The following is a 25,619-nucleotide window of genomic DNA, read 5'->3' on the forward strand; positions in this document are numbered from 1 at the left end:
TACTTTATGCATTTCTGATTGATGATCATTAAAATGTACATACTGGTATCTATTGTCAAGATAGCTTTCTAACCATGAGTAAGCACGGCCTCTAAAACCATACTGCTCTAGTTTATTCATTAACAATTTATGATCTATGGTATCGAAGGCTTTTTTGAGGTCGACAAAAACACCCAAAGTAAAATGCTTTTTGTCTAATGCAGATGCTATAATCAACTAATTTAATAACGGCCATTGAAGTCGATCGACCGCTCCTGAATCCATATTGATCGTCACTTAATATCATGCATTTTTCTATGAAACTATCAAGCCTCTTAAGAAAAAGTTTTTCCAGTATTTTTGGTCTATAATTTGAGTATACATGACTATCACCACTCTTATAAATTGGAATTATTTTTGCAGTTTTCATCTGATCTGGAAACACGCCGAATTAAAGGACAAATTGAAGATATAAGTCAAGGGTTCTAATATTAAATGGATTATATTTTTAACTATATCTGTTCAATCGGTTGACCTTTTATTTTTAAAACCATTCACAATCTCCAGTATTTCACTTTTGGTAATGTCAGACACATACATGGAGGAAGAGTTCCTACTATTCACAACTCTTTATGTTTTTACTTTTTGAATCAGTAATTCCTTTTGCCAGATTGAAACCAACATTAACAAAATAATCATTGAATTTGTTTGCTATCTCCTTTGGATTTCTAATAAGGACTTCATTGTCATTTATGAAATAACTTGGACACTCTCGTTTGTTATTTGTTTTTTTTAATAATTTTGTTTAGTACTTTCCAAGTTCCTTGCATATTTTGCTTTTGTTGTTCTAAGAGGGTGTAAAAATATTGCTTTTTATTATTTCGGATAATACTTACCAATTTATTTTTATATTTTTTGTATTTTTCTTCCGACTCAATAGTCCTGTTTTTGACAAATTTTGCATATAGTGTATTCTTCTTTTTGCATGCATTTTCAATGCCATTAGTTATCCATGGTTTTTTGCTGATTTATTTTCTTGGTTTTGAATCATCTTCATAGGGCAATTGATATTATACAGCTCAATAAATCTATACAGGAAACTATCATATGCCACATTTGCATCACTCTGCGTAAACATCACACCAGTTTTTGTTACTAAGTTCCTTTTGGAATTCTTCAATATTTTTTGCCGTAAAGCTTCTTATGAATTTATTAATGGTCTGGGATTTGTTTTTTCGTGTAAAAAAGAAAAATATTGCAAACACTGGCAAATGATCACTAACATCCCTAATAAATAAGCCCCCAACAACTTTTTCCTCAAATCTGTTAGTATAAATATGGTCTATAAGTGTTACTGTTTCTGTTGTAATTCTGCTTGGCTTGTCAGTGAGTGGACATAAATGATTGCTATACATTGTATTTATAAACTCAGAAGTACCTTTGAAGACACGTTGATTAAGTATATCAATGTTGAAGTCTCCACACAAAATTTGTACTTTGTCAGTGGTCATGTTGTTAAGCAAATCTGCAATTTTTTCATTAAATGTTGACAAACTTGTTCCTGGCCGTCTGTACACACAGCTAATAATTATGTTTCTGAAGTTTTCTACTTCAATTTCCACTGTTACACAGTCCAGAACATTGTTTATGCTATATGAAACATTTTTTGATCTGATATTGATCTATATACAAAGCAACTCCTCCGCCCTTTTTGTTGTTCCTATTGGTGGTATACAACTCATATCCCTCAAGACCCACGTCACCCACTTTGCCATCATCAAGCCAAGTCTCTGATATAGCTATTATAGTACATTTTTTGAAAGACTTAAGAAATTCTTTGATAGCAGAGTAATTTTTGCATAGACTTCTGCTATTGAAATGTATGACGGACAGAGCACCATACATTTCCACACTCTTGCTGATTTCTTGTTCTGTGTAATAATTACAATTTATGTCAAGATTGTTAGAATAATACATATCCGGATCAATTTCATTATCAAAATCATACCTTTTAAGTTCATCCCGGTCAGATATATCATCTATGGTTTGTTTATGTGTGTACTTTACTCTTAACACCTTTTACCTATTTATTTATTATTCTCAGGTAAGGTAAAGAAAGTCAAATCTGACCTAAACTGTAAGCATTCAAAAGGTACTTACAATTTGGTCAGAAGACTCCTCTGTGGTATGTTCTCATTAAAAGTCTTCCAGCATCATACATCTCAGTAGGCAGATTTTGTAATCAATTAAATTTATTTTAATTGGTTACTTTTCTTTTTATAATAAACAAAAATATAAAGGCAAATAGAACTTCATCGTTTAAGTATAAAATACAATAATCACGTTTTGAATCAAAGGTATAGTAAGCTCTGGGCTTATCTTCTGCTTGGGGTTTCTTGTCCTCAGCTCTGGGCTTCTAGGCGTCGGGGGCACTGGCGTATCAGTATCCCGAGAGGCAAACAGTTCATCAGTCTTTTATACTTCTGTTGTTTACAACAGGCGTTGGGTTGTCACTCCTTCAAACTCCTCCAAAGTTTCCCAGATCCTTCTCCAGGCAGGTGCAAGCGATCCACCTCTTCATGTCCTTGAACTCCAGTAAACTCAACTAAGATGGCTGAGTTCATTTAAAGTTCTAGGAGTCCTCAAGTGCACACACATAATCGCACTTTTCTGCTCCTCTCAACATGGGTTGGCACAGTCACATATACATACATAACCAATTACTGTACATCTATGCCAAAACAATATAAGCCATCTTTTACAACCAAAATAAATAACAACATTGAATGCAATGCATTATAGCCAATACATTGGCTAAATATGTGTAACAATAAAGGCATCTATTATAAACAAGGAGGCAGGTAATTGCATTTTCTTGATATTATACAACAGGTTATATTCCCCAATTTCTTCACATGTTCATCCATAACAATACAAGGTCCTTTATCCTTTGTGTAAGGAGTAACAGTGTTCACATCAGATCCTTGTGCGGCCATGTATACATCTTTTGTTGCAATTTCCAATGACATAGCACACATTTATCTGTCTCTCTCCAATTTAGCCCAAGCATTTCAACTTTGGTTTCCACATACCTGCTGAAGTGGACCATCACTTGCAGCTGTCCAATTCTTGCAGTTTTCTTATTATAGTTGGCCTGTTTTGATCTTCTCCATTTGGTCGGATGTACACCTTCCCATTCCTTGTCCATGTTGCTTGTATTTTGTCTTGCTTCCTGAGTATACGGCTCCATTTTGCTATTTCAGCATTTTTCTTTGTTAAATGCTCGTTTATAGTTTTTATTGTGGGAGGCAAAACGTATAATGCAATACAATGATGACTGAGAGATGAACAAATAAATGTAACAAATAAAAGTTGCTTCAGTCCAGTTTATCTTGAAATATTAATAATAATATTTAACGTTATTCTTACATTTACTTAAACAAAATCAAGATTTCACAGCAAAAAGACACGTGAATCACGACCTGTCTCTCTACTGCTAAAATAACTTACTACCTCAACAAAATGAACAATTCTTCTGACTTTTCAAAACCCTCCTCGTCCCTCGTAACAGGACACACAGTAAAACTCGCTCTTATCTGGGATGAACGACTGTCCACCGATGGGCTTCTCACAGCCGCAACAAACACAACATTCCTCCCAGGTGCTGCTTTTTAGACACTTTTCCGTGTTGTTTATTTATTTTATTTTATTTTCCACTAGCCGGTGGGCTGTAAGAGATTTGTGTTAGTGAACTGATTGTGGCCACCGGCTAGCGGTTTCTTCTTTTTGTTTGTCTCACCCTCCTTCCCTAGCCTCGGTGTGGACTGGGCCCATAGGATAGACTAGCCCACCGGGATCTAGCCTGCTTTCCTCAGAGTGTTAAACCCATTTGGAGCCGATGTGTGCCGTGTAATGCTGTGAAGTGTGTGTCTTCTGAAATAGCTCAAAGAGCATGGTTGCCGTGTTGTGTAAGCTGAGTTTGTAGTGTTCGTTCTACTCTAAAGTGGTGTGCCTTAGCTCACGTGTGGTATTAAACCTAGGCCTGGTCAAGCTTGTATTCCGGTGCCCCCCCCCCCCCCACCTGTGGCTTATCCAAACCTGTGGCTTAGCCAAGCCTGTGTGTGCTTCTTTGTAAAATAGAGTCCCCTTGCTCTCACCAGTCTTGTCCAGCGGGTGGCGTAGTCAGCACTGCCATAGACTTACAGGCGGCGACATAAGAAAGACAATGCAATGGGAGCAGGAACTCTTCCATATCTTTCTCTCGTCCAAGCAGAAGGTGCTTTCTCATTTCACACTGTCAAAAATCATATTTTCAACATGTATTGTAACTTTTTTTTGTTTTTGTTTAAATATCTAAAACAAAAATATTTTGAAAAAACAAGATGAGAACAAACAATTTAAAAAACAATTTAAAACCAATTTAAAAATAGTGCTTCTGAATTCAAACTGATCTTGTTTTAAATATTTTACACATTTTTATTGAGAAAAAAGGGCCAAGAAAAAGAAATGCTATTTGTCTACATATGTATTATATTATGGAGACATGTAGGTCTATGAAATGTTTTAAATGAGTAATGAAATACAGCCAAATTACAGGCATTTTGTGTTAGCCTATAAGCTAGCAAACTTTTTATTTTACTTTTTGCATTTGTATTAATACTAAATCTGACTAAACACAATAAAGCCATTCATCAGAAACCATATGTGTGCCATGTGTGGTTTAACCTGTGGTTCTCATGATCTAAATGTATTATAGCTAGACCAATGGTTAATTTTAATAAGAGTATATTAAGAGTTCTAACTTCTATCTCAGTGAGAATAGCCTATTTAAATTTTGCCCTTTAAAAATTAGGCTGTTATTTATTTTATTTTTTTAAAAGATGTTCGCTACTGCCTGTGTTAATGAAAATAAATGTTAAATGCTATTTAAAAAAATGAAAATAAATGCTATTGTCAACTCAAGCTACTGTCAAATGTGCATTTCCAAGAGACAAAACATGTAATATTATTAATACATGCTGTCTCGTGTGTTGGTGCCACTGATCTCAAATATTCTAGAGCCCTGTCAAATCTGCCGCTGTTAAAAAAAAAAAAAAAAAAAAAAAAAGTCTGGACACCCCTGCTTTAAAATTTAATTGTCTCCCCTTTTCACTTCTAATCCCAGTGTTTACTGGAATCTTTCTAAAACAGGGAAATACAATATTGTCTATCAAAATGACTGAAATAACTTTGAAATATTATCACTCAATGTTAAGTTAATGAACATTTCTAAGGCAAGGTATAGCCTATAATACAGTATACAGTATATATATATATATATATATATATATATATATATATATATATATATATATATGGTGCGATTTGTGAAAAAAACAGAGGGGGGGATGTTTTGAAACATTTTTATTCATAAAAATAAATCATGAGAACATATGACTTCATTCACTGCATTTGCTGCTCTGGACCCTTTTCATTGTTCCCAGCTAGCTAACAAGAGTTTTCGTGCTGAAAAATTACATACTATTACAAATATTTGTACTTGGTGACATTCTGAAAAGCCGTACATGGATCAAAGCTAATGGACAGGATCAGATAAATCAGAGTTTAGATTCTCTGCCCGAGCCCGAATTTGACCCGACCCGGGCCGGGCCCTTGATCCAGCACTTGTGTTACAAAATGCAACACGTCACGTGTCGTGCTCAGCGTCTCGCACGCATCACACCGGCCCGGGATAATAATCTTTAAAAATATTTATTTTGTTTAAAAAATATTCTATATTCTAAAACCTTGTTGAATTAAATTAGAGTTTTAGCCTACTAGGGCTACTCCTCCTAGGCCATCCAAAGTTCATTCTTGTTCATTTTCTGTGTTCATCATTTTTCACGTTTTATTTTTATTTTATTTTATTTATTTTTTACGTTTCTTCTTTCAGATCCATTTGCGATCCATTTCATTCTGAATAAACAAACAAGGCAGTTTACATGATTTGTCCTTGTTGCATTATTCATTATGATAATAATTAATAAATGCACGCACAATATCCGTGAACTTGATAAATGTTGCAGATATGTTTTACTATGCACAAACAAATGCCTTTCAACTTATGTGTGCACAATTCAGAACCAGTAAATGAATGTGCAGCAATTTGTACAAATAGAGTGTCTGTATAGGCCTACTATATGTGTTGTAGCCTAGCCATTAAATAAGCTCATTTAGTTTCATATTTGTTAAAATATTATTGTTATTTTTTTCCATCTATGTTGATTTATGAAAAGTGAACAGCAGCATGAATCGGGAGACTTGGAGTGGGTTAGACATGATTTTGACCATTTCATTAAGTTTTGTTTTGTAGAAAGCCTTTCTTTAAAGTGAATTTCGTTTTGTATAAATTGTATCTTAATTTTAATACATTTTTCATCAACGAATTGCGTGTATTTAATAAATAAGAAGCAAATATAGCAGACATAGGCTATAGCCTAATCAGAGGCGCCGCCGCGGTTACTTGCACTGCACGATAACTTGAGCGGATCTTATCATAAATTAACCGAAACTAAGTGTATGCCTCAAAGAAAATATTAAGAAATATATCTAAAGAACGCTTGAAATGTCTTTAAATGAAACAATTCAAAACGAAAAGAAATAGGCAACACTCTGATGTAATCCATGCATTTCTCCATATATGCGCATTCACTACGGAGATGGCGATCGTCAACTTCATCTTTGCTTCATCTCAACTTCCCTGGCGCCACCCCTGGGTTTAAATCGGGCTCGGGCTCATAACATACAGTTAATGTGTCGGGCCGGGCCGACAAAGTCAATTCGCCTCATTCGGGCTTCGCGTCTACCGCGCCGCGCGAAACGCATCGCGCCGCAGGACCTCTAGACGCGCGTAAACGCGTCTTTACATTGACTTAACATTGAAATCACTCGCGCCAGACACTCAAGAGTGAGTGAGTAATCAAAAAACCTTTGCTTTGCCTCAATTGAGTAAAACACCGTATGTGCAACTTCAGCACTAACTCTGCTTGTCATCATAGAAACAGATAATCAGATTGTGATGTTTATTCCCGCTTCAGTAATATGCTGCAGCGTAAAAAAAGACCTGCAACCGTCTCGCAAGTGTTGATAGGCTATTACTCGTGAGGTGTAACCAATCATATAGCGCCGTGGGCGGGACATTGAGCAAGTCTGCAGAGTGGTGGTTACGTAGCGCATTTTAAAATAAAAAGGATTTTAATCAAACCACGGATCCGTGATAAGTTTTGTGATCCGCCTCGCCACTAGTGTAGTAGCAATGATCACTTTGAGGGGGGGATAAATTTATCCCCACCGGGGATAAAAATAATTAAGCAGAGGCAGGGATACATTGACCAGAAAGGGGGAAATCCTACGCATCCCCCCCGGCAAATCGCACCCAGTATATATATATATATATATATAGGGGGAGCGCGGGGCACAACCTAACGCGGCGCTAGTTGTAACACGCTTGTTTTAAATACTTTCGCTCATGCTTGGATGACGAAACTTTGTGTATTTACTAGTTGCCATATCAACACTATAAAGAAAAAAAGAAAAAAAATCGCCAAAATATTTTTTTCTTTGGAAGATATCCATAGACATTTATTAAACCATAGCAAAAGTACATTTCTTACTTAAGTTAATATTTCATCTCTATTTTTTGTGTTTATTTAAAATAAGACAAATCTGCTATTATTTTAATCTCCAAGATGTTATTTAACAGTTGAGATAGTTATTTAATGCTTCGCTAGCAGAAGACACTAGCAGGGTTTAAATCCCAGTTGTGCAGGCGGGGGCATGTTGTAACACTGTGTTACAATGTGCCCCTATTAGAAATATGCTATTATATTCTATACTTTTATTAATTTTATTGAGAAAACGTGAGAAAAAGGTGAATAGAGACTGAGAGTCAATGTTCAGAAATTACTAATTATTTATTTGTTTTGAACTATGTTGTATTGCTGTGTTTTCATGTGTTCGTAGTCAAAACTCACAAATGAGTTTATATTTAATTATTAAAAATTGCCATTATTTTATATGAAAAAGTTTTTTAATTGTATTTTATTTAGAAAATATTTTAGTTTGTTTTGTATATTTTTTTTATTAGATCAGATATCATTTTAAGCTGTCATATGTCATGTTACAATGTGCCCCACACATGTTACAATGTACCCCACCTATGGGGCATGTTGTCACATTTCACTTCCATTCTTTCAGGGTATATCCAGAAAAAAGTATATACTGTATTAATAACACAAAAGCACATAATTGTAGTAGACATGTGGGAAATTAATGTGGAAAAAAATAAATATTCTGAACCATAAGTAGATTTACACAAACTGAGAAAGTCAAAAAGCGTTACTTTGTGCCCCGCTCTCGCCTATATATATATATATATTGTTGAAAGTAACTTTTAAAGCTTTTACATTTTTATGTTTCATTTTGATGTTCGATTGTTGAAAGGTGAGTAGAATAATTATTTGTAGCCAGTTTAAAAAATATATTATTGCATTCATAGAGCGAGCCTTTCACTGATTGTTAACAGTTTAACGGAAGTCACTGCTGCGCAAAGCATCATGGGGCCTGTAGGAAGAAGGGGGATAACTGATAACAGCTTCACTGTGAGAGAATGGCGGCCTCTACTGGAGACTTCAGAAAAATACTGCTTCTTCATTTTAAAATAGAAATGTGCAACACATTAAAGGTTTTATTTAAGAAGAACAAAACTTTACATACAAGAGTACATATAACCATACATGTCAGGGGTAAAGAAGAAGAAAGAAAAGAGAAAAGGAAGGCGTTTTACAGAAAACACTTGTACCTGTCAAACAGCGGTGTATTTTTCCTAGCTTTTAGGTTTTTACTTTTGGATATTGTTTTTAAATATATTTTAACATCAATTTTAAAATGTTCAAAAATTTGGTATTTTTCCATTCCATGTGACTTTATGAATATAGTAACGGGCAATTATAACAATTAAATCAAATATAAACAAAAGATTTCATTTCAACATAACATCAATTTCTTCAAAGTTAACAAGAGTCATAACTTTTCTTTGCAAGTAATTACTGAGTTCTTTCCAAATCATTTGGGTCTGGGACACTCCCAAAATAGTTGGTTAATAGTCTCAGGGGAAATTTAACAAAAAGCACAAATATCTTCATGTTCACTTTAAAACGCTGTACCACAAATGACTTAACTGGGTAAACTCCATGAAAAATGTTATATGAAACCTCTCTCACTTTGTTTGTGATGCAATACTAAAGAGGTGTCATCCAAACTTTACTCCAATCAATACGCTTTTAAATAAAGAAATCCAGTGAGTAACAACAAGTTTACATTTAGATTGAAGAAGGGAAAGCACAAAAGTATTATTACATCCAGAACTTGTGAAATCCTTGCCCTGCAACTTAATACAAGAAGTAAATTCTTCTACTGTTGTTTGTAGAGAATAATTATTATGACCTTCTAATAATCTCAAAATTTCCTTGGGAATTGCATGTCAAACCAAAAGATATTGGGCAGGATCAACTGAAAAGTTATAAATATGAACAAATACAGTATAATTGTATACTAAAAAATAAAAAAAAATATTAAAAAAAAAATAAAAAATGCAAAAAATATTGATTTGTTTCTAACCCTTATAAATCTGTTATTCTAGATGGTACATTTATGGGGGAAAAATTATGACTATACATACGAGTCCATGAGAGTAATGCTTGTTTGTGGAAACTTGCAAGTTTAATGGGTATTTTGTTAATATCATAATCACATTTCAGTATCAATTCTATACCACCTACTTTTTGAAAGATAAAATTAGCTCCTGTATACCATATTTGCTTATTTTTTAAATCATTTTGGAGCCATTTTATTTTAAATATCATGTTAGAGGTCTTAAAATCCAAAACATTCAATCCTCCTTCAATTTTTGACCTACAAATATTTTATTTTATAATATAATGTGATTTGTTCTTCCAAATAAATGTAAAGAGTTTGGTGTCTATCATTTTAATTAATGAGGGGGGGGGACATCTAACACTTGATCATTATAAACCAGTTTAACTCATTCCTGACTTCCTCATTTTTTTAACTTCTTTCACGGGAATATTGCATACTGCGGTCACAGGATCCATAAGCTCAAATTTATTAATATTTAGGGAAAGAGCAGATCCAGATGAAAATAACTGCAGACACGTCATTGCTTTTTCAGCTTCAGTCTCTTAAGAAAAGAGTAGCGTCATCAGCTCATCGTGTGCATTTCATTTCTGTATCTTCTATTTTGATACCACGAAAAATGTCTTTCTTAATATGAATGGCCATAATTTGTGTAGCCAACAAAAAAAGCAATGGACTAATAGGGCAGCGCTGTCGAATCCTTTTAATTCTGAATCTATGAGAGGTTTCATATGCCAATTTTACAGAGTTATTAATCTTATTATATAGGGTTCTGATTACTTTCTGAAATTTGTTCCCAAATCCGAAAAATTAAGAGTTTTAAAAATAAAGTCATGTTCAATTGTATCGAAGGCCTTGTAAAAATCGACAAACAGAATAAAACTATTTTCAGTGATAATTTCAGTATAATCTATAATATCTAATACAAGTCTTATTATATAATAATATACAAATATTATTACAAATATGTCTTTGTTTTTATAAAACCTGACTGCGCCTCATCAATAATAAATTATAATCCTAACTTTAACATTTCAGCGAATATGGAAGCAATAATTTTACTGTCATTATTAATTAAGGTAATAGGTCGCCAATTATAAGTGATAATAGATCTTTATCAGGCTTTGGAATTAAGGATATTAGACCTTGTGTCATGGAGGGCAAAACCCCTGATCAATAGATTCTTTAAAGACCATTAACAGAAATTCAGCTTTAGATCGTCTAGCCATCATTACCGGGGGACTTGTTTAATTTCATTTTTTTTTTATAGCTGTTCTTATCTCTAAAATGGATCTCTAGACTTTGACTTGTTAGACTTTGCAACTTCTTTGCCTTTATCAATTGCACTAAATCTAATCTGAAACTTCATAAACTCCCAATTTTTACTGTATAAATTTGTTCACTTAGCTTGATTCCAATATGTTTATTATCTTCTTAATTTCATGTTGAAAACTATCAATTTCCAATAATTTATTTTTAGTTTCCAATAAGTCTTAGAGATTTTATATGAAGTTTTGTTATTCCTTTTAATGAGAAGATAAATCATTTTGTGATCAGACAATATCGATGGTTCAATTGATATTCTGTTTGTATTTTGTTCTAATGAATTAGAAATTAACCAAAGATCGATTCTTGACTGTTTAGATTTATCCCTATTACTCCATGTGTACTCTTTCAAATGTGGGTGTTTATATCTTCATATATCAATTACCCCTAAATTTTCACAGAATATAGATAGCTCTGAATCGCCTGTAGATGATCTTATTGGAATAGGAATTCTATCCATCTTAACATCTGGGACAATATTTAAGTCCCCACCTAGAATCATTTCAAGATCATGAAATCTTTTTCTTACTTTGTTAATCTCATTTTCATTATCAGAGAACAAATCAACATTATATTTTTTAATATTTGAGGCATATACAGTACCCAACAAAAACATTTTCCCATCGATGGATACCGTTAGACAACACATGAAATACATGTAGGAGGAGCTCTGACATCACTCTCTGACATCACACTCTGACATCACTCTCTGACATCACTGTAGTTCAGAGAGAGATTCAGAGAAAGTGAAACAGCAACATGGACTCCTGAAACGATCAACCTCTCTAAACTACAGAATATTTATTGATCCGTTCAAAGAGTCTTGTGGACACATCTGATCCTCACAGGTAAGAGATAGAAATATAAGAGAGATTGTGCTGAACAGGTTTCTAATGGAAGTGAACTGGTTTAGTAGGTTTATGTCGAACTGGAATAAGTTGAACAGAACCAGACGCCGTTTGCATAAACTGCTAGTCCCGTTAATCAAAGTTAATCACATTTTTTCTTTAAGACTGTTCATAACTTTAAGTCAGTACATAAAAACGTAGATTGGTGTAATTTGAAACCGAAAAGTAAGAGCGAAGACTGCTATTTAATTCTTAAACGGATACTCCACTTTAAAATGAAAATTCTGTCATCATATACTCACCCTCATGTTGTTTCAAACCTGTATGAATTTCTTTCTTCTGCTGAACAGAAAGGAAGATATTTAGAAGAATGTCAGTAACCAGACAGTTTCTGGTCTCATTGACTTCCATAGTAGGAAAAATATATACTATGGAAGTCAATGAGACCAGAAACTGCCTGGTTACTGATATTCTTCTAAATATCTTCCTTTCTGTTAAGCAGAAGAAAGAAATTCAGAAACAACATGAGGGTGAGTATATTATGACAGAATTTTCATTTTAAAGTGGAGTATCCCTTTAAGACAGTCTTAACATAATAGTTGCAACTGGCTCAAGGGTTTAATTATATCAAAAAATCTCTCAACTATTTTAGTTGTTTGCACTGAAATGGAAGCTATCAGAATTGTATTTAAATATGTCATTTGATTGCTTGTCAGGAAAAGTTTGGGCTTTCTTTAATTTTAGTCACACGACATAAAGCCGTAAGAAATAGGATATGACCCTTACACAGACACTAACAAACCTTTGGAGAAGGACCTGGCTGCAGTCTGCAGATCGCGGCGGGGCTACACGTGTGATTTATTTCTCATTTTGATTATTTCATATCACCATATGAGAAAGGAAATGTAAAGGGCGTATCAGTATCGTTATCAGTAACAATGACAAGACATAGCCTAGCCTACAGTATAGTTACAGAAGGTGTTATTGGTCATGCAGTTGTATGATAACTAAATAACTCTGCAATAGGCTAAAGTGTCTGTGTAGGCCTATGAAGCTTTCAATTTCTTCACTACATTGCAAAGCATGATATCAGACTTTTGCTACACTCTCTTTCAGAAAAACAATCTGTTCCTCGTTATCTTAAAGTGACACATTTTTTTAACTTTTTATCTGTAGGCTACCTGCCATGATGTGGTTATTTCAGCAAACAGTTTCATAAATTCAGCATTAAGTGACATTTTTATTTATCATTCAACTGAACTGTGTTCACGCATTTTAGACACTGACATTATGTTTTTGCTAAGTCTATGCAATAAATGCAGGTCCTAGAATAAGCAATGTTTTACTTCTGTTTCCGTTTCAGGTCCGGTCAAAATTAGATTTGAAAACATCACATTTCGACTGATTTTAGCTCATGTTGTATCCAATAAAATTCAGCCCACGTCAAATATTGTGATTCACGTTATTGGGGGTCGGGGCTACAGTAGAAACAAAAATATGTCACTTAATGCTGTAAACAGGTTACAGAGTGAGAGCCCTGTCAGCTGGTATTATAATGGAATGTTAAAAATAACAACTCAAATTAAATATTATGTGATTTTTATTATAATAACAATGTTATAATAGGCTATTTTAATGATTTAAGTAAAAATTGTAATGGTTCATCATGAATCTACTGTCTCCCTCTTGTGTGTGTGTGTGTGTGTGTGTGTGTGTGTGTGTGTGTGTGTGTGTGTGTGTGTGTGGGCGTGGTTACCCAATCTCAGGCTGATTATTAGCGCCAGCTGTAAATTCAATTCCCTTTCCCTTTATATGTTCAGTGATCACTGTCTCATGTTGTCAGATTGTTGTGGCTTCCCCGATGTTGTGTCCTGTTCCAGTGTGCTTCTCTCACCTTCCTCCTGTGGATTATCTTTGTTGTGCTTCATCTTCGTTTGGATTGTTGTTCCCTGGATTCCTGTGCACGCTGATCACCGCACGCCATAACCGGGTTGCCCGTCGAAGTCCCTGCGTCATCTGTCACCTGAGTGTTTTGTCCTCTGACCTGTTGTTATCTTCTACGAAGTTCCAATAAACCGTTTTACTTACATTTGCATTCGTCTCTTTATCATCACAGAACGATCTGACCACATCATGGATGCAGCGAGTTCAACCAGTTTGAGTGAATTCATTTCACACAGTATCACAAGAATGGATCAGCAAGAGGAGAGCATCTCTAACACAGGTCGGGCGGTACAAGCACTTGTGGTGCAGGTGTCCAAGCTCACCCAACAACTTCAACATCTAAGGGCTCCCGCTGTGCCACCCACACCGCCCGTTCAACCCACCCCGCCAGAGCCGGATTCCCAGCCAGAGCCACGACTACCGACACCAGAGGGTTATTCAGGTGAACCTGACTAATGCAGAGCCTTTCTCACTAGATTCTCCATGCATTTTTCGTTGCAGCCACGGACTTTCAACAGTGAACAGTCGAAGGTAGCATTTGGACTCACATTGCTGTTGGGTAAAGCGGCTCTTTGGGGAACGGCTGTGTGGGAGAACCAGGATCCATGCTGCGCCTCATTCCAGGCACTCTCTGAGGAGATGAGAAGGGTCTTCGATCGTGCGGTGGCGGGTAGGGAGGCGGCCTGACTACTCGCAGACCTTTGCCAAGGAAATGGCTCGGTGTCGGAATATTCCACCCAGTTCCGCACCCTGGCCGCAGAGTGTCATTGGAATGAGGAGGCGCCGTGGGACATGTTCCTGCATGGGCTGGCTGACCGTGTTCAAAAGGAGATTAACATTCTGGATCTTCCCAGGAATTTGAATGGACTAGTGGAACTAGCATTGTTCAACAAGCACGCCCGAACTGACCTCAGTACGGCACGGAGGACTCGCGTGCCAGCGGCAGGAACACGCTCAGCCCAGTTTTCGATCGCGAGCCCATGCAGGTGGGGAGAGCTCGGTTTTCCCGGGAGGAGAGGGAAAGGCGGAGATCCCAAGGACTCTACCTGTACTGTGGCAGAGTGGGTCACTTCATCCACTCCTGCCCGGTAAAAGATCAAGCCCGGTAGTAACTGTGAGGCTACTATCGGGTGGGATCTCTGCCGAGAAGACATCATCATCGACCCTCCTCCCGGTAAGACTGAGATGGGCAACCCTTCCGCACGACACTCAAGCCTTTTTGGACTCTGGAGCAGAAGGTAATTTTATGGACTTCAAACTCGCTCACAGACTCCAGATTCCTATCACCTCACTCATGCACAAGATATCTGTCAACGCTCTCAATGGACAAGAACTTCCAATATTTCTCACACCACAGAACCCATCACACTCATCACATCTGGCAATCACACTGAGACAATATCATTTCTCCTCATGGACTCACCACTTGCACCCGTGGTTCTTGGTCACCCCTGGCTCACTCAACGCAACCCCAGAGTCGACTGGGGTCACAATTCCATATCCACATGGAGTAACAAGTGTCATGAGTCCTGTTTAGTGTCTGCTTGTTCGTCTGTGTCTGGTTCTGTGTTTCAGGAGGAGGCAGTGGATTTGTCTAACGTGCCCGCAGAGTACCTCGACCTGAAGGAAGTGTTCAGTAAGTCCCGTGCTGCTTCTCTTCCTCCCCATTGTCCCTATGACTGTGCTATAGAGTTACTGCCAGGTGAGTCTCCACCTAAGGGCAAGTTATATTCGCTTTCTGTCCCAGAAAGGGAGGCTATGGAGAAATATATTTCTCTGGCATCCGGGTTCATTCGTCCTTCCTCTTCTCCAGCGGGGGCGGGGTTCTTTTTTGTGGGGAAGAAGGATGGTTCTCTGCGACCTTGCATTGATTACCGAAGGTTGAACAACATCACGGTAAAGAATACAGTACTTATCCTTTGCCGTTGATGTCTTCAGCTTTCGAGAGGTTACAGGGAGCATCCGTGTTCACAAAATTGGATTTACGTAATGCCTATTATTTGGTTCGCATAAGGAAGGGGGATGAATGGAAAACCACGTTTAACACCCCCAGGGGGCATTTTGAATATTTGGTCATGCCTTTTGGGCTGTCCAACTCCCCAGCGGTTTTCCAGGCACTCGTCAATGACGTGCTGAGAGATATGGTTGATCAGTTCATTTATGTCTACCTGGATGACATATTGATTTTTTCGTCTTCTCTCCAGGAACACGTTCAGCACGTCAGACGAGTGCTTCAGAGGATGCTAGAGAATGGGCTTTTTGTCAAGGCGGAGAAATGCGTTTTTAATGCACAGTCTATTCCGTTCCTAGGTTACATCGTCTCATCTGAGGGATTCGTATGGATCCTGACAAGGTTAAGGCTGTGGTAGATTGGCCAAGTCCAGATTTCTGTAAGGCCCTACAGAGGTTTCTGGGATTCGCCAATTTCTACAGGCGTTTCATTCGCAACTTCTGCCAACTAGCCGCGCCTCTGACCGCCTTGACTAGGGCTGGGTATTGTTCAAAATCTTTCGATCCAGAGCCAATTTCGATACCTCAGTTTCGATACCGGTTCCTAACGATACTTTTTTCGATACCAATTTTATGAAATCCATTTTAACATAACACATTACCTCAGAAAAACTTTGGTTTTATTTTTTCAGTTTGACTCATGCTCCTTAGCCAGTGCACAATGGAACAAAAAAAGCACAAAGGAACAATTTTTTTTTTAATATATATATATATATAAAAGAGCTCATGCTCACCAAAGCTGAATTTGTTTGATCAAAAATACATTAAAACTTGTAATATTGTGAAATAGTATTACAATTTAAAATCTTATTTGAATATATTTCAAAATGTAATTTATTCATGAGATGTCAAAGATGAATTTTCAAAATCAAAATTACTTCAGTGTCAAATGATCCTTCAGAAATATGAAAACAGTTTGCTGCTTAATATTTTGGAAACTATCATTTTTTTCATGATTCTTTGATGTATACATTTTTCAAAAGAACAGCATTTATTTAAAAACAAAATATTTTGTAACATTACACATGTGACATGTTTTAAGGTCACTTTTGATCACTATAATGCATCCTTACTGAAAAAAAATTCTGACTAACCAACACATTTTTGAACGGCAGTGTACATTCAGAAGGTCATTATTGCAATATAAACACTATCAGACTGATCAACAAGGTATATCTTCATTTACCAGTCGAAGACGGAGCAACTTTCTGCTATTATGTTTACTCTGTGCACTGTCAAGGGCTTTATCATATTTGTCGTGGTACCGGTCTTTGCAGCAATTATTTTGCCGTAAATACTGCATCGCGCGCTGTTGGCATCGAGCCTGGAGAAATGTAGCCACACAGAATCGACTTTTCCACATCTTTATGGTATTGTGTGTGTGTGCTCGCGTCTCATATGAGTATGTGCGCGGAGAGTTTGTGTGTGTGTGCTCGGGTCACATTGAGTATGTGTATGTGCGCGAGTTTGTGTGTGTGTGCTCGCGTTTCATGTAAGTATGTACGTGGAGAGTTTGTGTGTGTGCGCGCGCGCGCGTCTCATATGAGTATGTGCGCGGAACTCTTCCGTCTGCGTCTCGTGTGCGCGTCTCGTGTGTGTAGAGTTTGCTTGTATGTGCGTGAGCCACTTTATGTGTGTGTCGTTGTGCATTTCATATGTATTTGTTTGAGAACTGACGTTGACGAGTTAACCCCTTAGGTATCGAAATCTGGTACCGAACAACATGTCATTTTTCGATACTCGATAGTATCGAGGCAATTCGGTCGGTACCTAAAAAGTATCGAACTCAGTACCCAGCCCTAGCCTTGACCTCCCCCAGAACGACGTTCAGGTGGTCCGATACAGCCGAGGCTATATTCGCCAAACTCAAGAACCGCTTTGTTTCGGCTCCCATCCTCATAGCTCCTGATCCTTCACGTCAGTTCGTGGTGGAGGTTGATACGTCAGAGGTGGGGGTAGGTGCAGTGCTTTCCCAACGTTCCCACAGATGACAAGATGCATCCTTGTGCGTTTTTGTCCCATCGTTTATCACCTGCCGAACGTAACTATGACATTGGTAACAGAGAGTTGTTGGCAGCCATGCAAGTTAGCATTGGAAGAATGGCGTCATTGGTTAAAAGGTTCGGGGGTACCTTTTATAGTTTGGACGATCACAAGAATCTAGAATATATCAGAACCGCCAAAAGACTCAACTCCAGGCAGGCTCGGTGGGCACTTTTTTTCGGACGTTTTAACTTTTCTCTCTCGTACCGCCCGGGTTCCAAGAACATTAAATCCGATTCTTTATCTCGTATTTTTGACCTGTCCGAACGCCCGTCCACTCCCGAGTGCATTTTATCCGAGACCCTATTTGTCTCCACACACACACATGGGAGGTCGAATTGAAGGTCAAAACGGCCTTAGAAGGGGTAACGCTTCCGCCCGGTTGCTCACCGAATCGATTATTTGTGCCGGAGGGATATCGGTCCGACGTCATTCAGTGGGGGCATTGTTCCAACGTGGCGTGTCATCCAGGAATTATCAGATTGGAGTTACCACACCAATTTTTTGGTCAAGCAACGATTCTGGTGGCCACTTATGGCTCGTGACATTCACAGTTTTGTTTTGGCTTGCTCGGTTTGTGCCACTGGTAAGACTTCCAATCGACCCCCAGATGGGTTACTCCAACCGCTGTCTGTCCCTTCGAGACCCTAGTCCCACATTGCGCTAGATTTTATTACAGCCCTCCCAGGGCAAGATGGTCGTTTTGACCGTTGTGGACCGGTTCTCAAAGACGGCTCATTTAATTCCCTTACCTAAATTGCCCTCCGCCAAGGAGACAGCGGTTACTGTCGTAGATCACGTCTTTCGCTTACATGGCCTCCCGATGGACGTGGTTTCTGACAGGGGACCCCAATTTGTGTCCAAATTTTGGCAAGAATTTTGTAAGTTAGCGAGTGGGAGCGAGTGTCAGTCTGCCTTTGGGGTTTCATCCCCAAAGCAATGGCCAAACCGAGAGAGCCAACCAAGATTTGGAAAGAGTGTTGCGATTTTTGGTTTCTAGGAATCCTTCCTCCTGGAGTCAGCAACTCTCAATGGTGGAGTACGCCCATAATTCGTTTCCAGTGTCATCTACTGGCCTCTCTCCGTTTGAATGTAGTTTAGGTTTCCAGCCACCTATTTTTCCTGTACTGTCACGGTTCATGAATCCACTGTCTCCCTCTTGTGTGTGTGTGTGTGTGTTTGTGTGTATGTGTGTGTGTGTGTGTGTGTGTGTGGGCGTGGTTATCCAATCTCAGGCTGATTATTAGCGCCAGCTGTAATCAATTCCCTTTCCCTTTATATGTTCAGTGATCACTGTCTCATGTTGTCAGATTGTTGTGGCCTCCCCTGGTGTTGTGTCCTGTTCCAGTGTGATTCTCTCACCTTCCTCGTGTGGATTATCTTCGTTGTGCTTCATCTTCGTTTGGATTGTTGTTCCCTGGATTCCTGAGCACGCCGATCACCGCACACCATCACCGGGTTGCGCGTCGAAGTCCCTGCGTCATTTGTCACCTGAGTGTTTTGTCCTCTGACCTGTTGTTATCTTCTACAAAGCTCCAATAAACCGTTTTACTTGCATTTGCATCCGTCTCTGTATCATCACAAAAATATAATAAATATGTAATATAGTGCACATATAAAAACTACACCATGTAGCTCATTTTGAGGTAGGCTAAATGTAACATCATTGTTCTCGAGCTGTTTTATTTACCTCTTTCCGCAGTGGAAAAACACTGAGGTTATCTGGGGTGTTATCTGTACTTGTCCTTTAATGTAAGCAACATTTCCTATTTAAGATGATTCTGTTGTTGTTGCTATTTTCTTTTGCCTTGAAAAGGCATGAAGAGGTGAAGAACAATGGCAGAATCTTTCCCACCATCAACAAAAAAACGAGAAAGGAGAGGGAGTATGGATAATCCTCCATGTGAGTCAATAACCCCCTCAAATCTATCATATATTTTATCTTGAAAATAGCCTTGCATTGTTTAGAATTAAACTAATTATTATTAACACATTAGCACATTATTAACATTCTCTCAATAAGATTTTGACTTTAAAGTTTAAACTAATGCAGGTGATTAATCTTCTTCTTTTCTCTCTCCAGGGATATCTTCCTCCAGCGGTCCACTGACTGAGGAGCTTCAGTGCTCTATATGTCTGGACGTGTTCACTGATCCAGTCAGCACTCCATGTGGACACAACTTCTGCAAGACCTGTCTGAATAATTGCTGGGACAACAGCCAGACCTGCAACTGTCCATATTGTAAAGAAACATTCAAGCACAGACCTGATCTCAAGATTAACACCACACTCCGAGAGCTCGTAGATCACTATAAAAAGAAAAGTCCTGAGAAAAAAGCTGAAGTTCTGTGTGACTTCTGTGAGGAAAGAAAGCTGAAAGCCCTGAAGTCGTGTCTGGTGTGTCAGAGCTCTTACTGTGAAACTCACCTGGAGCCTCATTTGAGAGTGGCAGGTTTAAAGAAACACAAACTGATCAATCCTGTGAGGAATCTGGAGGACTATATATGTCAGAAACATGAGAGACCTCTGGAGCTGTTCTGTAGAGATGATCAGACATCTGTGTGTCTGATGTGTACTTTGAAAGACCACCAGAACCACAACACTGTTTCTTTAGAAGAGGAGAGTGAAGAGAAGAAGGTACAGTAGAAGTTATTGACAAACTGATTTTAAATGGCTCTTATCATGAGGAAACACATGTTCTTTAATATAAATGAATCGATTATGAAAACATATTGTGTGTTGTGTGTACACACACACTGACGAAGGCATGTTTGGCCGCAACGCGTAGGTGGATCTGTCACCAATTTTAATGTTTAAGCCATCAATGAAATAAAGGCTTTTTAACTTTTTTCTACTTATTTCGAGTGCCTTGGAGTTTCAAAGCTCTTAGACATATTGTGTGTTGTTCTCTGTCTATAGGCTCAACTGATGAAGACACAGAAAGACACACAGCAGATGATCCAGGACAGAATCAAGAAGATTCAAGACGTCAAACACTCAGCAGAAGTCAGAAAGGTAGCCTAAGTTAAATTATGTAATTCAGTTTTCTTAAATATTTATTTCATCAGTTAGTTTTGGGGGATTTTTCACTGTTTGCATCACTCTTCTTGTCAGTGTTTGTTCGACAGTCTGTTAGTCAAGCCCAATTTAAACTTCTGCGTCGAACTCACACCATAGCTATACGTCGTAGGCTGTGTGTAGTGCGCGTACCCTTCGGCGTACCCTGACGTGCACCTCTCCAAAAATGTAACAACGCGTCAACTCTACGCGGACGCAAGCACTGTGATTGGTCGGCTAGAACCCCTCCCTCGGGTTTCACATGCTCCCTCTGCAAGTGTAATTGCGCGTCAACGCGGACAACGATACTGAAGTATAAATGAAAACCAACGAGTAGTCTACAGCGTAGAGGCTCTGGCGTAGGTATAACCAGTATAAACCAGCCTTCAGTCTGTATATTAGTGCTGTGGACTGTACAGTCACTCTTTCTGCAGGTTACATTGATACACCATTATGGCAAAAAGTGACTGTTTATGAGAGAGACATTGATTTTAATTCATTTGGTCTACCAACTTGTTTAAAAGAAAGAAAGAAGCGCATAAACACCTGTTTGTGTTGCTCAGATATGATCAGCAATTGTTTCTTCTGTGGTTTTGTTTGGAAATGTTTTTGTTGAAGCAAAAATAGATGAAGTATGCATAACTGTCAATATTGTGTCTATAACGTAAGTTAATGAATATTACATTTGTGTTTAGTGAATTGTTGTATAAAAGCGCTAATTGTGATTACCTGCTGCCATTTCATTAGTTGTTATTCTGATCACTTAAAGTGACAACATATCTCTCCTCTACAAGGCACATGATTTGAGGAATTATTCAGTCCAAACGGTGCAAATTAAACTGAAAGAAAAAAACTCCCTAACACACTGAAATATGATCAATAGTTATACTGAATCTTTCTTTAGATATTTTATACTGAACTGCTGGAGATGATGGAGGAGCAGCAGAAAGCAGCAGAGAAACAGGAGGAAGAGCTCATTGAAGAGCTGGAGCAGGAGATCACTGAGCTAAAGATGAGAAACACTGAGCTGGAGCAGCTCTCACACACTGAAGATCACCTCCACCTCCTACAGGTCAGTCAACATCTCTCTGATCAATGATAATGCAGTATATGACACCATAACACTCCCCATGCTGAAGGATTTCTCCTCTCTCCTGCTGTAGATTTACTCATCCCTGTGCAGCTCTAGAAACACCAGGAACTGGTCTGAGATCAGTGTGAAGACTGGTGAGAGTCTGGAGACTCTGAGGAGAGCTCTGACTAAACTGCAGGACTCTCTACAGGAGAAACTCACGCAAACTGGTACAGCAATATCAAATACACCGTACAGATTATCATCTTTTAATATCAGTAATGAAGAATGAGTCTGTTAAAGCTGAAATAAGAGAAATGTGTGATCATGTGTTTGTGTCTCATTATCATCACAGTTCTTCTTGAAGAGAGCAGGTCATATTCATCTCTAATTTCAGAAAACATGCAGTAAATTCATCTTGTACTAGAAGCTTCATCACTGTAACCAGAACCTTGAGGCTTTAGTAAATCTGTGAACACTTTTAGATGAGAAACTACTCAGAAACATTAATTATTTATTATCTCTGCGTCTACATTTTGTGAATACACATCAGATCAAATTATTTAACCAAGATTTTTAAATGTTTTTAAGAAAATCTAATTAATATGCATTATGGGTTTAAGAGGTACATTTTATCCTTCATTATATTAGGCCTAAAGCTTAAACTTTAAAATCGTAAACTTTTTTTTAATCCTTTTTTAGCTTGTTTGCACTCCAAAAATACAGTATGATGAAATATTGAGATGAATAACATTAGCCACAAAAATAACATATTGATTATCTAAATATCAGCAGAGAAACATTGATCAGATAAAACATGATGTTGTACACAATTCTTTAAATATAACCTTAAATCTTGTCTATAATTCCACACATAAACATGTCAAAGATCTGATGATGTTTTATTGTCATTAGTCTCTACAGAACTGAAGAGGAGACAGCAGTATGCAGGTACAGTGTGCTGTCTGCACTACACTAGATCACATTCAGATACTCACAGCTTCATCACTGACCGACAGTATGATTAAACACTGATTACATATTACACGCATCATCACTAAATATCTGTATTGTGAATTTGTGATTTATATTCTCTGTTTTCTCAGTGGATGTGACTCTGGATCCTGATACAGCTCATCCATATCTCATCCTGTCTGATGATGGAAAACAAGTGAGAGATGGAGACATTACACAGAAACTCCCAGACAAACCAGAGAGATTTGATAGATATTTAATTGTCCTGGGAAAGGAGGGATTCTCCTCAGGGAGATTTTATTTTGAGGTGCAGGTGAAGGGAAAGACTAAATGGGATTTAGGAGTGGTCAGAGAATCCATTAACAGGAAGGGAAAGATCACACGGACTCCCAGTAATGGATGCTGGACTGTGTATCTGAGGAATGGGAATGAATATAAAGCCGGTGCTGATTCTCCTGTCTCTCTGTGTGTGAGAGTGAAGCCGCAGCGGGTCGGTGTGTTTGTGGATTATGAGGAGGGTCTGCTCTCCTTTTATGATGTGGAGTCCAGCTCTCATCTCTACTCTTTCACTGATCAGTCTTTCACTGGAAAACTCTATCCATATTTTAACCCGTGCCTTAATGATGGAGGTAAAAACTCAACTCCACTGATCATCACACCTGTCAATTACAATAAATGAATTTACTGCCGTAATATGAAATACACAATGAAAATGATTTATATAATTACAAATCTAAACATGTTTTGCTATATTTTCATCATTTGTTTATCATTGTTAAAATCCTATAATTCTAGCTATAATTGCAAATTATATTGTGAAAATATAATGCTTGTATAACAATTTTATTTTGTTTTTATGTACATTAAAATAAACCAAACTATAATAAAATTGATAAAGTATATCAAAGCTGTTTCTACCATTTCAATTACAAAATGATCTGTGATAATACTGAGGTAAATCAGATGTTAATTCCTCAATATATATCACTGTATGATTATTACCATATTCATACACAACACTATGGATTTTCAAAACACCATGATATTATGATCATGGTAAAAACAAAAAATTAAAAAAGGAGAAGAAGAAGAAGAAGAAGAAGACATTGTAGGTCTATTACTAAGTTACCAAATGTTTACCCCATGGTAAAACTAGGTTTGTTTAACCATAAGAATAGAATAGAACTAGATGTACCGCATGGCGGTACAAAATATGACCGCCGCTCAGGCCTGCACTGGCTTTCCACAAAAATAAATGACGTGGAGCAATTTGGCTGTATTGCGTGTTTATGTATATACCTAAAAAAAGTAGTAGTATGTGCATGTCTGTCTGTGTGTGTGTGTATGTGTGTGTGTTTGTGTATGTGTGTGTCTGTGTGTGTGTGTGTCTGTGCGTGTATGTATGCGTGCGTACATGTGTGTGCGCGTGTGTGTTTGTGTGTGTGTGTCTGTGCATGTGGATTTGTATGTGTGTGTATGGGTGTGTGTCTGTGCGTGTGGATGTCATTGTGTGTGCATGCTTGCGTTTGTTTGTATTCCTGCATGTGTGTGTGTGTGACAGTATCATCCTAAACCAGCAACCCTTCGCTCAACAGCACCATCTACAGGCCGATGAGTGTACAGTCACTAAATGTGCACATAAATTAATTTATTTTATACCCCCCATGGATGAAATTCTACGAAACTTAGCATACCCCCAGAGGATGTCAAGTTAATCATACACATGAAATATGGTGCAGTTCTGAACATCTCAACTGAAGATAGGGGCGATTAAAGCAGAATAATATTGCATTTTAATTTTTTATGGGAAGGGGCGCAAATCACAAATAGTGATTATGGGCTAGGTTGATGTGGGCCCTTAAGACCAACATAGCATAAAAATTTCTTCATCCTCGGTGCCACGGTTCAGGTAGTTATTTAGGAAAAACTGCATTTTTTGGGTTTCGGGGGGCCTAGCGCGTGGGGGGAGTGGCCCCCGGGGACCAAACGAAATTTTTCCGTAAAAGTCTTGTGGGGCTACATGCCCACCAAATTTCATGTTCCCCGGTGTTTCGGTGTCCCTGGTATCGTTGACGGAAAATTCAGTAGATGACGAAAAAAGAAAAAAAAAACACTTTGACAATCGATTATGGGTTAGGTTGATGTGGGCCCTTAAGACCAACATACCATAAAAATTTCTTCATCCTCGGTGCCACGGTTCAGGTAGTTATTTAGGAAAAACTGAATTTTTTGGGTTTCGGGGGCCCCAGCGCGGGGGGGGGGAGTGGCCCCCGGGGACCAAACGAAATTTTTCCGTAAAAGTCTAGTGGGGCTACATGCCCACCAAATTTCATGTTCCCCGGTGTTTCGGTGTCCCTGGTATCATTGACGAAAAATTCACGGGGGGCCCAGCGCGGGGGGGGGGGAGTGGCCCCCGGGGACCAAACGAAATTTTTCCGTAAAAGTCTAGTGGGGCTACATGCCCACCAAATTTCATGTTCCCCGGTGTTTCGGTGTCCCTGGTATCGTTGACGAAAAATTAACGTGGGGCCCAGCGCGGGGGGGGAGTGGCCCCCGGGGACCAAACGAAATTTTTCCGTAAAAGTCTAGTGGGGCTACATGCCCACCAAATTTCATGTTCCCCGGTGTTTTGGTGTCCCTGGTATCGTTGACGAAAAATTCAGTAGATGACG

General features: G+C 38.2%; 1 protein-coding gene across 1 annotated transcript; it reads left to right on the plus strand.

Moving 5' to 3' along the window:
• The first annotated feature begins 11,715 nt into the window (after positions 1-11,715).
• LOC307163608 (E3 ubiquitin-protein ligase TRIM39-like) lies at positions 11,716-24,758 on the plus strand. The gene is made up of 8 exons (XM_079879730.1): positions 11,716-11,846; positions 19,660-19,746; positions 19,927-20,480; positions 20,763-20,858; positions 21,805-21,972; positions 22,064-22,202; positions 22,888-22,923; positions 23,079-24,758. Exons 2-8 carry the CDS (start codon positions 19,680-19,682, stop codon positions 23,624-23,626), a joined length of 1,608 nt encoding a protein of 535 aa, XP_079735856.1. The 5' UTR covers positions 11,716-11,846; positions 19,660-19,679; the 3' UTR covers positions 23,627-24,758.
• Positions 24,759-25,619: the final 861 nt, after the last annotated feature.

This window comes from Squalius cephalus, assembly GCF_949319135.1.
Source record: "Squalius cephalus genome assembly, chromosome: 8".
Taxonomy (NCBI): Eukaryota; Metazoa; Chordata; class Actinopteri; order Cypriniformes; family Leuciscidae; genus Squalius; species Squalius cephalus.